General features: G+C 32.8%; 1 protein-coding gene across 1 annotated transcript in view; it reads right to left on the bottom strand.

Annotated features, from left to right (window-relative positions):
- Window positions 1-460: 460 nt before the first annotated feature.
- The window catches only part of LOC100376870 (1-phosphatidylinositol 4,5-bisphosphate phosphodiesterase beta-1-like), a 68,642-nt gene continuing 50,979 nt past the window's right edge, over window positions 461-18,123 (bottom strand). Inside the window, exons 25-32 of the mRNA XM_085505709.1 lie at window positions 14,453-14,496; window positions 14,103-14,299; window positions 13,228-13,297; window positions 9,049-9,224; window positions 8,652-8,747; window positions 7,534-7,591; window positions 6,425-6,511; window positions 461-3,907 (exon numbers count right to left, since the gene is read on the bottom strand). Of these exons, the coding sequence (XP_085361835.1) occupies window positions 3,737-3,907; window positions 6,425-6,511; window positions 7,534-7,591; window positions 8,652-8,747; window positions 9,049-9,224; window positions 13,228-13,297; window positions 14,103-14,299; window positions 14,453-14,496 (899 nt within the window). The 3' untranslated portion in view covers window positions 461-3,736. The remainder of the gene's footprint in view (window positions 3,908-6,424; window positions 6,512-7,533; window positions 7,592-8,651; window positions 8,748-9,048; window positions 9,225-13,227; window positions 13,298-14,102; window positions 14,300-14,452; window positions 14,497-18,123) is intronic.

Here is an 18,123-nt window from a genome sequence, read left to right as displayed (position 1 = left end):
TGGAAGTCATGGAACAGCTAAAAATTAGCTAATTATCATGCAAATTAGGTAGTTAATATGCATGGGTTTTAACCAAAACCCAATCAAATCTGCGCATTGGCCCAGAGCATCTATGCACCAAGTTTCATCAAAAACCGATGTATGGTTCTTGAGATGTCAGTGGAACAGATGGACACACATACATGTACAGACACACTAACTGCAAAGACTCCCATTGTGTGCTTCGCACACGAGAGTCAAAAATGTTTTATTTTAGCTGGAATCTATACAGAGAAATGAGACTGAATCCTGTTATCTGATTGGTGGAAACAACCCATCCATATTAGGAATACGAGTGAATCCTGCGATCTGATTGGTGGAAACAACCCTGTTGTGTTAGAAATAAGAGTACAACTTCACCAGTATTTGAAACATCTTTTTTGTGTGATGTGAGTTTACCAATAATGACAACATTCCGGTATCATTTTGAAAATACCATTTATTTATTTAGAGAATTGATAAGAAAATTAATATTCTGAGCACACAAGGTATATGCTTAAATGGTTAATATAATATAATCATTGGACTTCTGAATTGATAAATAAATAAATAAATAAATCATATGAACAAATTACACTTATTGAGTGCTTTAAGTAAAGAAATAAAATCATTTTCTCTTCTGTGATCCAGCATATTTTAAATTGAAAATATACATCACCATGGCAACCAGTAAAATACTAACAAAGCAAGATATTAATTCTAACAAAAGTTAAAAACTAGCTTCTGATTATGAAAATACAAAGGTTCACCACAGTTCTGACAATTCTAGATACATAATATACAATTTGGCTAATAAGAATATTTCACAAAATGTAGTAATCTTTCATGTGTCTCGGGAGTAAAGCTACACTATATACGAAGATGACCTTCTTAATTGAATCACCATCCATTGTCTAATTAGTAGTTATACTGTCTATTACCATGTCTGCATGGGTCCCAAGTGTAAATTATTTGTAAATTCTGTAGCTGTACATTTTAACTGATGAAGTCATTTGTACTTTTCCATAAAGTATATTCCTTCTATGTACTGGTAAGTACACAAGTGTCATCTTTTAGATGAAGCTCACAAAGAAATATTCATCATCACGTTGTAAATTTCTACTGGCTGGAATGAATAAAAGAGGTAATTTTACACTTTTAAGAAAAACAAAATAGTCAATATTAGTTCAGCAATTAAACTGGCTTGTAGGCTGAAAAGTCAAATAAAATGTCAGTAAATTCATTGATTCCTGGCTTTTCTACTCTATTATACTGCTATTAGCTAGGCAAACAGAGAATGTTTACTTTTCCTGATTGCAATATTTGATAGCCAGATTCTTGCTTTATCTTATTGAAAGGCATGTCCTTTCGGATTAGCTAAAATTCAAACTTTGTCAGAAATGTGCACAGCTCCCCCTCATGGTGATATAGCGCCACCAAACTTTCATCTTGAAAATAAATTCTTTTGAATAATTGTAATAATTGTTTGTTGGCGATCTGCTCCGCTAGGATTGCCCTTAAAATCACTTGTGTGTGTGTGTGTGTGTGTGTGATTTCCAGTGTTTTCATGTATTAATTCTTCTGTGATTTTTTTGGCTTGGCCGATTTCGCTCAAACTTGGCAGGCAGGTCACACCATCATTCTAGTTATTAGGTAAAATGTGAAAAACAATTTGGCCCATTGTTGTCATAGCAACAGCCAAAAAAATTATTTGTGGATAGCTTTGTGCCAAATGTATCTCCTCCTACAAATTTATGATAAAACACCTTAGACATAAAACACCTCAGACTTAACTCATACTACTTAGCTTGAGTGTGGGCACAAAGTTACTATTTGAATATTTGATTATCGTTTTTCATAACCGAGAAATTTCACCAGAAATGGCTTTTTAACTCTTCTGTGATTTTTTTGGCTGGGCCAATTTGGTTCAAACTTGGCAGGCAAGTCACACCTTTACTCTAGTTAGGTTGTAAAATCTGAAAACAAATTCTGGCCCATTGTTTCCATGGCAACAGCCAAAAAAATGATTTTTTTAATACCTTCGCGCCACTCTACATTTCTACGATTAAAAAGCATGGACGTAGCTCATTCCACTCATCTGAGTGTGGGCAAAAATGTACTGTTTTCATTACCGAGAAAATTGACCTCAAAGTTGGGGTAACTTTTCACCAGCAAAGGCTTTTAACTTCTCAGATTTTTTTGGCTTGGCTGATTTTGTTCATATTTGACAGTCAGGTCATACCGTCACTAATTGGAAAAAATGTCTTGACCCACCGCTGCCATGGCAACTGCCGAAAACTGATGTTTGGATACTTTCGCCCTAAATTTAATACCAGTCTTGTAATAGCAGTGTTCAAATGATTATTCTTTTTATTTTGGCTATGTTGCGCACTGGTAAGATATCACCGGCGCCGACATTGTTACACTGTATCAACGTAATCCCAACGCAACTTTGAATGAACTGTAAATGCTGTCTCCAATCTAAAAAATACTATCGCAAAACGGTTGGAAATAATAAATGTAGCAGCAGATTACGTCCTAGTAATAAAAAAATGACTTCTAAAGACTGAACGTTTTTGCAAACTTCGTATACGGAACCCAGTTTTAGTTATAAATTGACATTAGCTTCACGTTCATGTCCTACCATGGCAACAGCCGAAAACATGTTGCTTTTTTTTTTAGTGGAGCGGATCGCCAACGAGCCTACCGGCTTGTATTTATTTTAGCCAAATGCGCTGACAAATCCCTGATGTCCCCACTTTTCCTAAAATAGGAATTAATTTCCACAGCACTACAAAGGCCATGAATACACTAACATATAAAAATATCAAATCTTGTCAAATTTGTTGAAGTTGAATTTGAATTATTTCAAGACTTCAATTACAAAATTTGGTGTTTTAATGATAAAAATAAACAAGACCCTGTATTAGGATGTTTACCTAATGCTTAGTTCACTCCATGTTGTTTCACATAATTCTGAAATATTGATAGATTCTTGACACCAATAATTTTGAGAACATAAATAGAGTTGTTTAAAAAGGAGTAACAAAAGTTGACTGATGCTCAAGGGTTAATAGAAAAAAATGACAAAATGCTATAAAATTAGCTTTCCCAACTCAATATGTTCATATTTATCCCATATTTTTAGCTCATTTAATACAAAATTAAGTGTACAAAAATAACATGTAACAAATACAACCTGTAAATACTGTAACAATGACTGTTTGTGAAACAAAATGTTATTAATACTGTTGTTAACACATGCACCGTAACAAGATATGAAGACAGCACCATTTCTGAATTCAAGATAATTTTCTACTTTCCACAACATAACTCTACATTTATAGAGATAAATAAGTATATAAAAAAATTAAAATTACTAGGTGGAAATACTAAAACTCTGATATATTGTGTGACGTACATAGAGTATATTGTGCTGCGATCAATTAAAGATATGATTGTTTGGTTTAGTGTCAATGAATCATAATTCAAAACACCTGTGTGATATGATTACTATTTTGTAAAGTGCTAAAACCAGGTTTATGAAAGTTTTTCATTATATATTAAAACCTGTGTTGCATTATATTAAAAAAAGTTAATATTTAATGAATAAGTACATGTGCACTAACATGTTGAATTACTTTATGTTTTGTTCATCTGCAGTGTTCCCAGCACAACACCAACAAATATAATCCTGCTTTATGTAAATTATTTATTCCTACGATGACAGTATTTCAATTCTATCAATATCATCAATTGACAATTCAGCGCCTGTATCTGTCTCATTGCGATTGTTGACTTCAACGTCTAATAGGCCTTGTTCTCGTAGGACCTCTCGCTCAAGGTTAGCATTTCGTCGCTTAAATTGATCTTGTATATCTTGTAGTGACTGAAGGTGGATAAAATGAGAATGTATGTTATATGGCTTTCAACAAATGCTTGTTTATGAATGTTAAAAATCGAAGGTCAATTAGTGAAACTGGACAGTCAACAAATTTGTACAGAAGTGATGTACAATTTATATTAAAAGAGGAAATAGCACTGATCTGCACAATAAATAAAATCATGACATAGTCCCTGTTTGTTTACAATGAAAGTTCATATAGGTGTACATGTGTACGTACTTCCCAAAATAAACATCAGATATAAGTCCGACATAATGACTCAACTTTAGACATTGCAACCATCTGTCATTCAAAGTCAGCTTCTGGCAAAATTGTGTATGTTGTGTATTTTGAAACATCAACTGTAGTTAAAATCTTAAAATTGGCAAATAATTCCCACAATTTTTAGAATGAATTCATACCAAGTTGCCATTCTTTATCAATTGTGAAACATGGTGACGGCAGATGAACTAGTAATTGCGATGTGTGTCTATCTCAACAGGTTTGTCAACAATATTTCAAAACTAACAACAATCATGCCATTGTTCATAAATTTGCTTAAGGTAGAGATGCAGTTTACCAGACAGGTATTTTAATTAGTTAATTAGGAAACCAAGATGACCTCCCTTGTCCACAAAACTATATATTTTCGAAAAGCTTATTGTATGAATTTTAAAATTTTGTTAGTATTTCTTTGTTATGTACACTGTAGTTTGAAATATGCACAAAAATGTGCTTTTTTGGTCAAAAGTGATGTAAAAAAAATTAGCTCCAAAACCATGCTTCTGTTTCCTGTCAAAATTGGTTTATGGGTACATTTGTTTACTATGAAGAAAGTGCCGTCTTGAAAACTGTCTACCAGTTGTCAATTTTGTAGGGCAGCAGCTCAAATTTCACTACTTCAAATTTATGCATAAATTAACCCACAGGCTAGTTGTCTGTAAGATTGTTGTAACACTGTTCAACCAAAAACAATGCTTCGACGGCGTTTTGAAGATAAACACATTATCAATCATTTGTGAAAATTTCAAAACAAAAGGTCAAAGCGTCTAGGAGCTATTTTTTTTTAAAGTTCTGGGATGTGCACTAAAAAGAAGCTGAGATAATTGCTAATTTGCATAACAATTCACTCAGTAAGAAGTTTGCTAATGCTCATAATTAAAATGGCTGTAACAATTCCAAATTTAAATGTATTATTATTTTGTAAAAAGTTAAATATAGAGCATAGTATGGAGATCCCATCATTTCTTTTTTACACCATGTTTCTTTTTTATTATTCATGTACAGCCTTGCTAAATCTTGCTAAGCATTCAAAAGAGAGAATGTTTGCACCTGTTATCTATATTTTAAAATCGTTTTTTGAGTATGTTCCACTATTCACAATTCTACAAAATTTTAACAGTCTATAGCCAAGACTGTTTGGATAATAAAATGCAAAAAAGAAAAAAATTCACTCCCAAGTGCCCACAAACCTGCATCTCTACCTTAACTTTATTTAATAGTAAACCAACTTCAAAAGCATATGAAGTATATTGTAATTAGTGTGCAATTTACGTAATTGAAATGAACGGATCAATTGGAAACATATATCAGACTATCATCTGTACGAGTGATATGCATGTACGATGTACCAAATAAACAAACTGAAAACAGTATAATATGTATGCAAATTATCTAATTAATATGCACATTAGTTAGCTATTATCGGACAATTAGCAATCATGCAAAAGTTTCAATGCATTTAAGCAACAAAACAAACATACATTAACTGGTTAATTATTATGCAAATTACCTAATTAACATGCACAGATTTGTAAAAAATCAAATCAGGTCTGATGCCCATAATAAAAGTAGCTGTGCGGCAAGTTTAATTTAAATTCAACCAGAAGCTCTTGAGACAACAAATTTTGACTCAAAATGGGCGAGTGGATTGACGAATGGACGGCCATACAGACAACAGTACATGTATAACATTACCAGCCAAATATTACCACATATGCTGACTATTTCCAATATGAAATAGTTTAATTTCAGTTTAATTGAAAGATATTGACAATATAAACTGAATTGCAAGTGTCACTAAAAGAATAGTAAAATACGAATATCACAATGGCTGCACATTCCATAATTTATATGATATTTTTTGATTACGTAAGGCTTTTTCCCCATTTTACACGCTTGTAAACTTGGACAAAAACTTTCCATTATGTTATTTTTTTTCAATAAATTTAGTGATTAATCAATGATGGTGAATACCAAAATACTTGTTTATGGTTTGCATGAACTTTATGACAAATCAGTGAAATATGTGACATCAACACAAATTGTGGTTTTTGGTGAAAATAAATTCCAGCGACAAAAAAGTAATTATCAGCATTAATGAAGCTCATACTTATAAATTATCATTCAGTGTAAACATTTGCATCATACATGGGACTCATATTGAATAGTACAGGGTGTGATGAGGGATGAAAATTATAATAATTTATAAGCTGATAATAATTAAATTAAGATCAACCTACTTTGTTTTCCTCTTCAGTCAATTTCTCCTGTACATTTTTCATCGCACGTTCAAGCTGTTTCCTCTTTCTTTCTTGGAATTCAGTCAGCTGTAAAGATAAGATACACAGCACTTTTGAATTAAACTGGTGCAGTTGCAGTGATTGAAAATGTTGACTGACAGTATTTTGATTTATTTAAACTAAAACTTTTTGTTGTTGTTAAGGTATAAATGTATATTGAGAAGTCAGTTTAAAGAAATGTTAGCTAATTATACAAGTTATTGAGAATGCCATTTCTACTCTTATACTTAATTGTAAAACAAATGGTCAGAATGTATTAAAAGTATAAACTTGAATTTCTATAATGTTGCAAGTACAGGAAGCAGATCAGAGTTTACTAGACTTACAACACAATTGGCTATTTTATGCATTTGAGAGATATAAGTAGAATTGTGTGAAAAAACGTCTACTGTCGATAGTCAGCCATCTTGGATTGGATATATAATCCAATTCAAGTTTGATCATGTGCATAAACACAAATATCAGTGGACCAAGTTTGGTCTGCCGAACTTGGAGATCGTGCTCTGCACAGATAACATTAAAACATGGTGACCAGTTGCTATTTTGTTACCAAGATTAACGCCAGTTGTTAATGGCACAATAAACATTAATTCTCATCTTTGATTAGAGGACCAGTTACTGTGACAAAGCCCTACTCGCTGCAAAAACTACTCGCTGTAAAAGCCACTCATCGAGAAGCTACTATTATCATGTATCAACTACTGTACAATACTTTATTTTCGCTTGGAATTTATTTTCGCTATTTTCGCTGAAAGGGTGATTCCGTGAAAATAAAATCCAGCGAATATACTTTTTTTCCTATATTTCACATTAAACTCATAAAAAATCAGTGAAAATAAATTCCATACAAAATGCCCAAAAAGCCTTTTCAGCGAAAATTAATTCCAGCGAAAATAAAGTATTCCACAGTATGTTTGAAACAAAGACCCAGGAACCGTTGAGAAAATCCATGGGCTGATATACAATATATACACAACAATATCACACAAACCCATTTAGACATACTAAAAAATGTATATATCCACATTGCCTTTTTCAATTCAACTTACTGTCTTTCTGGCTGTTACAGCTTGATTTATGTGTTTCTGCTGAAATTCTCTTTTCAATCTATAAGGAAAGTTAAAAATAGTATTTTCATTATAAATATGCACGAATCCAGTTTTTATATTCAATATGTATAAAATACATCAGAAATAGCTAGAAGACACTCCGTCAGCCATGAATACATGATTCTCTGCGTTACAATCTATTATGTACTGTTTACACCAATATATGACAAGTGCAGGTGACGTACAGTGCGTCAAATTCAAAGGCAACTGGAGACTCAAATTTATGTAACATTACTGCATGTGTTGAAAGCTGGGTTATGTGTATGATCTTTGTAATTTGAAAAGGACATGTATATACACAAGAAACGTTAAAATCGATGTCAATGGCATCTTGACTGTATTACGGTACTTTATGTTCTTGTTAAACAAATTACCATGTATACATCACAGCATAGACCTCCCCTAGGAGATCTATGATTACATGAGTGAACTACGGTTGCCTCTTTCTCATTTGTATTCAAAGAATGAACATGTGCAATTTCTTTTTTAATTTTTTTTTATTATCTTGAATCTAAATGCCAGCTCATAAAAGTTTGGTGTTTTATTTGTTTTCATACATCAAGTATTTCAGAAGTTCATGATCAGTCTACACAACATGATATTTTGGCTGCCCTGGTTTTACTCAGATGATCAAGTTGTTTTTTTAATGTCACTTTAGTTTAGAATTGCATGTGCTGGTTGTACATGCTATACAAAGAAAAGTTTTAACATGAAAACTTTAGTAAGACCATTCTAATGTGACTTTTCCCACATGTTGTATGCTGTGCGTAAGTGATGTAAAGGTGTGAATGGTTTATAAACGAAAAGAGACACAAATATAACATCTGTGATGTTGAATACATATAAATGCAGGCTCAAATATTAAATCAGCTCAAATCAATAAGTTTTGATGACAAACAAAGTAGTAGAATCATAAAAAACAATGTTTACATAAAATTGGACCACACATATGTAACAAAGGCCATAATGTTGGTATTGCTTTTATAAAGAGAAAAAAATATACAATATGATTGTTTTATACATATAGAATTTACAAGGATCTGGTGAAAATGACTCACCTCTGCATTTCCTGTTTGTTTTTAATTCTTTTGTTTAGCGTTTTCATCTCTTCTCGGTTCTGAACAAACATTCTTTTCTGCAGCTCTGATTCTTCTCTGATTATAAAGATAAGATTGAACATTTTAACACTTTTTTCACAATGATGGTTTTCATGTTGCCAAATCAAATGAAAGCACATATTTTGTGTACAACAAGTTACTGCACGCATAACATCAGACAAGAACAACTCGCTTTTAAAGGTAAAAAAAAAAGAAAGATTTTCAAAATGTGAGTATGGTGGCAGTATAACGCAGCATGAGTGTGCTGTGCGGATGATGCATTTACCCGGTAACATTCCTTCCATTTACAGTAATTTGACTCAAGAAGAGTAAATTTGTTTTATAACCCTGAACATACCTTTTGTGAAATTTATCCATATCTTTAAGTTGGTTATCATGTGTGTTCACCATGATATTTCGTAGCAGTTCATTTTTAGCTTGCATATGCTTCTTTCTCATCTGCTGTTCCAAGTTATAATGCTCCTTGTACATGTCTATCAGTATGTTTGAATGAGTTTTTTTAAGATCTATCACCTAAGGAAAAAAAAATATACGCCGCTTTTAATATCACTTAATCTTGATATATATACTGGTATACTCTAAATGCATTAAAGGTAGAAGCTTAGTCCACTCATTATGTTTTAGAAAGTTGGTCATAAATCACATGACAATGTTCATTGGTTTATTAGGCCAAAAAAAACAACAACTTATGTTGCCCTCAAGTCGGAAAATTGAAAAATTGGGTCGGTCAGATTGTTTTTCTTTATTTTTTTTAAACTCGTGAAAACTAAGGGTATCGGTATTGTAAATAGCCGAGGTATATGGGAAAACAAAAACGCGACCCGATATTTCATATTTTTCGGTCAGTCGCTGAAGGCAACAAAACATTTTTTTTTTTGGCCTTATGTACAATCATGGAGTTATTGTCTCATGGCACAATAAGTAGAATTCACTTGTATGCTACAGTGACGTTTTTTGAGAAACTTGTCCTAATATTTTTCAAAAATCGATATTTTTAGAAGAATTCCATAAAACACAATGTTAAAGAAAGAATGCAAAAATTACCCCATCATTTACAATATATGATTTTTCAAGCTTATGATACCAGCCTACAATTTGAGATATGACATAATATCGATAAAATTTTTAAAAACCCTAACAAATTTCAGTACCGGCATATGCAATATATTCGCATCAACATAATTAGCATACAAAGTGCACGCAATGATATATTTTATTCAGTGTTATTCTAGATTGATTCAAAACTCTGACGATAATGACTCATGTCTGTTGATGTCAACCTAAGTGAAAATATCGTTGGGTTATAGTAATAATAAATATATATATAAATGTCAAGCATTTTGAGCCACAGGAGAAATTAAAACTTGAGAGAAATTAATTGCCATTAAGTTAATATCCGAACATGTAATTCTATGGTCAAAATAAGTGATATTTTATTGATTCAGAATACAATAAATGCACTATTTGCACTATTTTAACATTAGAAAAAATATGTTGATGATATCATCAATCCTCTTCCTATTCACCAATGTGTGCCTCAAGGAAATCAACATATAACTAATCATCAAATTAATTTTGAGTACCGTAATGACCAATTGCCTCACGGGAATGACAACACAGTGTGAAACTTTCCCAGTTGTCATGGTTGTAACAAAGCCGTGACCTTTCACTTATGTCATAAATCCTATACCCTCTATAGAATTGGATATTTTTAATGGAGTGGCTATAAGCACTGCAGCGATGCGTGTAACAAATTTATTTTGATTATCTGTAGCGACTGGGAAACCAATCAAATAACTTCTTATAAACAACATACTCTTTACAATTTGGAAACCACTTGTCAGTTGAATGAAGTATGGTATTAAACAACTAAATGGTCAAACAGATTATTTTTCATTATTCAAACTATATTGCAGAAATAGTGTTCGTTTCAAATACTTGGTACATGCAAACATAACATCACGGCAGTGCAAGTAGTAAACCAATTTCTGCTATTTACAAAAATATTCACCAAAATTAGAGAATTAAAGATATCATCACGAAATAAACAAATATGAGAAAGGTCCACATGCAGTATCTATATATGTAGTATCAAAGCAATTGGAATTGCGGTTTTTAACAAGAAGCTGAAAATATCACTTTTTACCACAAATTACAAAAATATTCACCAAAAATAGAAAATTTGAGATTTTGACATGAAAAAAACAAATCTGAAAAAGAACCATCTAAGGTACTTGCACCATCAAATCAAATTTGAAAACATTCTAACTTGCGGTTTCGAAGAAGAAGTTGAAAATGTAAAGCTGACGACGATAACGGACGACGACAGACAATCAGTAAAATGCACAGCTCCGCTGTGTCAACTTTGTCGACAGCGGAGCTAAATAAAAAAATTGTAGATTTCGTCATGAAATGAGCAAATCCAATAGAGCTCTCAACACAAGGTAATTTTATGTATTGAAAATAAAAAGCAAAGCATACTAGTTTTAGATTTTCAAGTAGATTAAATATTCTGTTAACTGATGGAAGAGAAGATTTATTCATTCAAAATTAAATGAAACTTAAATCACTTGTTGAATTCCAGAATGATACATGTCATCATCATTCAATAAAATTCAATAATAATTTTCATAAAAAGAAAGTACCGGGGTACATCTGAAACATGACCCTTTGCCTATTTTTAAGACTCGTCTTTTCAACATAACCATGTTGCACGGCATTAATAAATGGGATTCAGTGTGCTTATAATGTATTATATTGTAACAGAGCCGAAAATCCATCAAGCTTTTCATTTTCTTTCCCCTCGAGCAATTCATAAACAATTTAACTGTCTAGCACTATGAGCAGATGGAATACATTAGATGGTTGATGTGATTATATGTCACTAATTATACACAGGACAATATATATCATCACAGACTGACTGATTGATTAATACAACAGGGATTAACATGTACCCCGGCAGCAACACAATTATCACTTCAAACAAGTCGTGACATGTGCATTTCATAACCATGACAACAGGAGTTCCCAAAGACATACATGCATGACGTAAAACAAACTAGTTGGTTTTGCGTTTCTTTTTAATTTGGATGATATTTTTAGATACGCAAGCCTGAAGAGCTATAGACACCTATTATTACTGATGTTAGATCTTTTCTTCTCCTGTGACTTTTTTTGTTGAGTCACTTGATAAAAAGGTTAGGGCTAGAAATCTGAAACTTGATATGCTCATTCTAGTGCAAATAATTTTCAAATGGTGATCAGCCACTTGTTTTGGCAGATACATGTATCTGAAATTTTGTATTGCCTTTCATTCAGCAAGTTTGAGTTCAAACCAGCTGAGAACCTGAAACTTGTTGCGCAATGTTATGTACTACGCACATGCACAATTTCAGTTTAGTTTCCTGGAATTGAGAGGAAGCTGATCAAAGAACTGATTATGATGCTTTGTGGGTAATGTTTTTTTTTTTTTTTTTGCAGCTGCAGTTTTGAGACTTGGCATGAGAATAGGTTCTTGTCTGAGCTATAAAAATCTGCTTCTGGTCAATCACTTAGCCCATCATCTTGGATTTGACAAAAAATTTCATCATGGGTCTAAAAATCCCAATTTTTTTTCGTAGCATTATTTTTAGCGGTCATGTGATTTTGGCTGCCATTTTTGATTGAAAGGAACAAAGAACTGGTCATTTTTATTGTGTTGTTTGTAACAGCCTGAAAATCACAATTTTCTTGTGTGTCATCAGCAAAATATGCACTTCCAAAATTACAAAAAATATCATTAACAGTCTAGTGATTATAGCCACCAAATTGGAATTTGTGGAAAATGGAACTTGTGCATTGGTCTAAAATTGGGCATGTTCATTCCACTTTCCTCCAAATATCACATGGCTAGGTCACACGGTCACCGGGTTGGCTGTATTAATATGCATAACTCTCATATCTCAAGAACTGTTGCAATAGGAAGATGCAATCTGTGCTATTATGAAAGCATTGAACAAAAGAAAATATACATGACTAACATAAGAAATTACCATATATGATCATGTGACCTAATCAATATGCATAAACACATGTCTCATAATATATTCAGAAAACCGTATCTTGACAATCAAACTAGGTATTAAAATACATGAAACAAACTGTAGCTCATGGTACTGATCATTTAAACTACCCCAATGACAAGTACCTGACCTCATTATTTATAAAATAGATGCCCTGGACCCTGCTGTCCTTTATGGCATCAATATTTCTTATTATTACAATTTATTTTTACAACAATCAAACTTATTTTTATAATCAAATTGGACATAAATGACATTTTTTTCATTTTCACACATGAAAACCAAATTTAAAGACACGAACGTACAGTTAAGTAAATTTCACATTAGAAGATTATTTGCTTAATCCAATGATAAAGCCATGTGCTATATTTGTATTAATGATTAACAGCTATACCAGTGTCTTGCAGGACGAGACTAGGTAATAATTATGAAATGAAATAAAATGTATTTACCTTTTCTTGTTGATCATTGAGAATAGTCTGCATCTCCACATCATTCTGTCTCACAGTGTCTGTGAGATTGCTGGAAAAAATAAATTGATGGTGATGAAAGCCCTCGACTGATAAAATAATTCTTCCTCAGGTATGGAAAGCATTAAAGACTGATCACGTCAAAACACAACACTTTTTGAGAGGCCATCAGATAATGCTTTATCACACACACAACCATCCTAAACATTGAACAAGTTAAACAATCTCTGGCCTGGGTGTACCAAGAGAAGAAATAAAGGATCATTATAACTATAACACAATCTCAAGAATAAGGGTAAAAGACATCCAAACACAACAATATTGGTTTAAGCGCTTTCCACTACAATATGTGTCCCAGGGTGCAGCAGCCATTAATACTGAAGGCATAGTTCACTCTTAGTTAGAATAGCCTAAAGCAAAACCTTCGAAAGGTAAGGGTTGGCGTTTTCTGCACATATCCCGTAAAAGAACTTTTGAAAAACTTTTTGTGAGATCTCTGATCGGCCCGCATCCTAATATCACAAAACTGACTAGAATTAGTTTTGGCAGAAACTATTATGGCAGCCATGTTGTTCAACGCATCATGATCATGCACAACCATCCATTTCAACTGTTGCAATTAAGTTTACCATAACAAACTGTTCTAAGATGTTAAATTTGCTGGCTGTCTTAACTGGCAGATTACTACGTATGATGGAAGGATACTAAACCAATTCTAGCCTCTGATAGCAAACAGAAGGATCAATAAAAAAAAGCACAACCTTGGTTTTATAAATATTAATAATACTGCAGACAGAGCTATATCGACATTTCTTACATACATTAAAATATAAACTGGATCAGTAAAATTAACTTACCCTTCTTTTGATTTGTTTGCTTTCCTCATTGACTTATGATGCCTCTTCTGCAGTCGGTCTTTGTTTCTGTTATGGATGCCTTGTAACTTGGCTAACTGCTGAGTTTGCATCTTTTTCAGTTTACTCTGTACTTTTTCCTGCTTCTTAATCATTTTATCCAATTCTTTCTGTTGCTTAGAAACTAATTTGACAAATTTCTATATGCAGTAAATGTAAAAAATAAAATATATTCAATTCTGGGATCTTCTGCATGTGGTGTCTCATGATGATGAAACTAATGATTTTCGATTTATATTATAAACATTAATTTAGGCAAGGTTGTATTATTTTTTACATTTATGATATTCTACCTTATTGGTCTTGATGTCAGTTGAGTTAGCAGCCTCTATTTCAACTGGAAAAGAAAAGGAATGTATTTTGGTAAAGTCACGTAATAGTTTTCTTTATAACACACCATATTCAGATTCTGTATCCAGATTGATTAATACGGTCCTATGGGGTTATACCGGTATATAGTATTAATCTATCCTTAGCACATGATGAACTATTCCCAAATTGATTTAGAAATAGTCATCCGTCGCCACATATGTATCAGTGCTGACACCAGTTATGTTCATGAATGATGGCCTTGGATACGCATATTGAAAATGAATCAGATGAAAGAATACTAAGATATTTTTAACCTTTGGGAGTCAGGGAATGACCTTAAAAAACTTATAAATTGTTGGCTTTATTTACACTGCAAAACTATCCTAATCACTTCTGTAGCAGGTGACAATTAAGTGCATAAGTTGAACTGAATGCTGCATGTTTTTACTCACATCCCATGCTTGAATATAGATTACGGGAAACTAACATTATTATTATGAAATAAATTGTGTATACCACTGTATGTGTTCATTGTAAATTGAGAGTCTGTGTGATATATGATGGGTTACAGTCTAAGTAGTGTGTATAATTATTAATTCAAGTTGGGTATCAGAATCTGAATATGGTCTGTTATAAAACATGTATTGACTGACTTTATTTTGCTAATAATGTATGTCCATTTCCCCCACAGGATTTTGAACCATCCACAAAATCAGACTATTTATGAAATAGATATTAAATAGATTTTTGAGACGACTCAAAATACCTTGTGGGGGAAAAGACATATGCTACTGCCCCCATGGCCAGTCAATATGTGTTCAATATTACACCCCCTAACCAGCAAATCTAATTGATCAAATTGAATATTTCAGCATTCTCCATGAAAGTGCAATTTCGTTTCAAAGTTGCATATGTTGATTTTGCCATTTCTAATTCTCTCTCGACCTTACCTTGGCAATGCATGGGATTAATTTTCCTACTGTACTTACACTATTGCTTGCCACCTCACTGTTGAGATGTGTGAAGACCGCCAAGAAAACTACCTCAAGATTTAGTAAAAAATTGTGTGTAACAGTGTCCCTTAAATTCATTGATGGTTCCGCAAGTCTGTTTGGACTGATTTTGTTGTTCTTCTTCTTCTTCATCTTCTTCTTTCTGCCGTTTCTTTGACGCCCAGAACTTGAACACCGTTACCTGTAGATTTCTAAAACTTCTGAAACTATGAAAGCTTGGAAACCTAATTTTCAAGATTATGATTGTTGACTCGTTTGGCAGCCATGTTGGATTGAAATTAAACAGGAAGTGGATATTTGACTATTTTCTGAGGGTCAAGACGATCTGTTTTTTTCATGGCATATACCATGAAATACTTTATTTACGTAGGAATTTATTTTTCGCATGAGTAATAAAAGGCCAGAAAGCGTGATATTACGTTCGCGTAAAATAGTGTCACCATATACTTTGTTCTCTTGGTGCATAGATGTCATTGACGCATTGTGGACGAACACGAAAAACAATTTCACACAACATTTGTTTCAGCAACTGCATTCCAAAACTGAAGTTAATAATTTTGTATAGCATTGCAATGGAATGGGCATTCACCACAGCTGTTGAGATCAGAATTTCCAGTGTCAACACACATAAATCCATTGTGAAAAAATAATGTACTCTGCGTGGCCAGGATGCATCGTTCTATACTAAGGCACTCAATGAATTAGGTATTTCCAGGTGTCATGGTTCATCTCATTTTATCGGTCTTCTAATCTGCTGTTCAATAAAACCTGCCTTGATTTACAGTAGTTTTCCTTCAAATGCAACTTCATTTTGAATTTAATGATTTTATGTAATGATTGTGTCTTAATATTTTGTAGTTTATTTTGCATCTACTTGTAATTGTCTGTGACACTTTCTGTGAAGCTCCTTAATAAATTATGAATATTAAATTAGATGTGAAATTTAATGTCGCGCAAAATGACCTTTTGCAAAAATTAAATCAATCCGAAAATAAAGTATTTCACAGTACTACCCTTTATGTAAAATAGATATAATTAACAAAAATGCTGAAAAGAATGGCTGGTTTGACTGACCTTTCGAGTTTTAATAAGTAAAAACTAATATGTCACATGATTTAGAAGTCATATTGAATAGAATTTAGACAGAAAATGGCTATTTGATGACGTTCAGAGGGTCTAGGAAATCTGATTATGCCATGGCATACACTTTAAAGCGAAAAGGTCGTCACCTACACACACGTGGGAATTGATTCCCAAACGATGATAAAAACACATGCTAACAACGCAAAGCCTCATGTGTAGTTGCACGCTTGTGAACAATGACACGCTTTGGCCATCTGACGCATGCGCAGGTGACGATCGACTCCCCCGCTTTAAATGTACAATAGATATAAGCAATAACCAAAGAAAGCTTAAAAAGAACTCCTGTACATGTACTGAGGATATCGGAGGCATGAAGTACAATTAAGAAATACTGTATTTACTGTATTAGAAGCACAACTTATAAAACATAAATTGCATTTAATGCATGCACCATCATTGAAGTATTTTGACTACAGACTTGCCCCAATAAGCACATTGCGCTTCTAATAGAGCAAATACAGCATTTACAAATATAACTGCAAGCAGTGATCAGGCTGGTTCCCAATGGCTATGGTATAACAATTATAAATATTGAAATCATCACCATATGACTTACCACATGACCATATACGGTCATCTTTTACCTTTTGTCAAATGCCTTCATTATAGCACTGGTTTGATGCCCCTAACTGCATGATTGAGTACATTGTGCTTGAGATAATACAGTTCTGTATATTAACAATACCACATGATATCTGTAAAATGCCTTGATCATAGCACTGGCTGCATATTCACTATCAGCAGTACCTAGTATAGTTATGCATATTAATTAGGTTACATGACCATATATGGTCATTTGATATCTGTAAAATGCCTTCATCATAGCACTGCCTAATACTCTAGTGCAGATTAATTAGGTTACATAACCATATATAGTCATTTGATATCTGTAAAATGCCTTCATCATAGCACTGCCTAATACTCTAGTGCAGATTAATTAGGTTACATAACCATATATAGTCATTTGATATCTGTAAAATGCCTTCATCATACATGTAGCACTGCCTAATAGTTATGCATATTAATTAGATTACATGACCATATATGGTCATCTGATTTGCTATATCGCTTCTAAAAGGCCTCCGTTATAGCACTAGCTGCATGTCTTATCTGCAACAGCGATTGAGATATTATAGCTATGCATATTAATGAAATTACATGTCCTCTTGTCTATGCAAAGTAGGTAATTAGTATGCATGGTTTCAAGACTAATATAATCAGATCTGTGGATTATCCAAAAAGCACCAATGTACAAAGTTAAAATTTGATGAGTGGTACTTAAGACATCTGTTGAACACCTATAAACTGGTTAATTTATGAAAACTAATAAATATGCATATATCGCTTATTTCAGAGCACCAATATATCAAGCTTCTTTGTTAAGGCATTTTTTTGGTAAAATAGGTAATTAATACACACAGATTCCAACTAAAAACTAATCAGGTCTGTGCATTGTTCCATAGCATTTTAAATTTAATTAAAATCTATTGAGTGGT

The sequence above is a fragment of the Saccoglossus kowalevskii genome, chromosome 2 (assembly GCF_978046115.1).
Source record: "Saccoglossus kowalevskii chromosome 2, keSacKowa6.1, whole genome shotgun sequence".
Classification (NCBI taxonomy): domain Eukaryota; kingdom Metazoa; phylum Hemichordata; class Enteropneusta; family Harrimaniidae; genus Saccoglossus; species Saccoglossus kowalevskii.
Note: the sequence above shows the minus strand (reverse complement) of the source record. Positions and strands in the feature narration are given on the sequence as shown.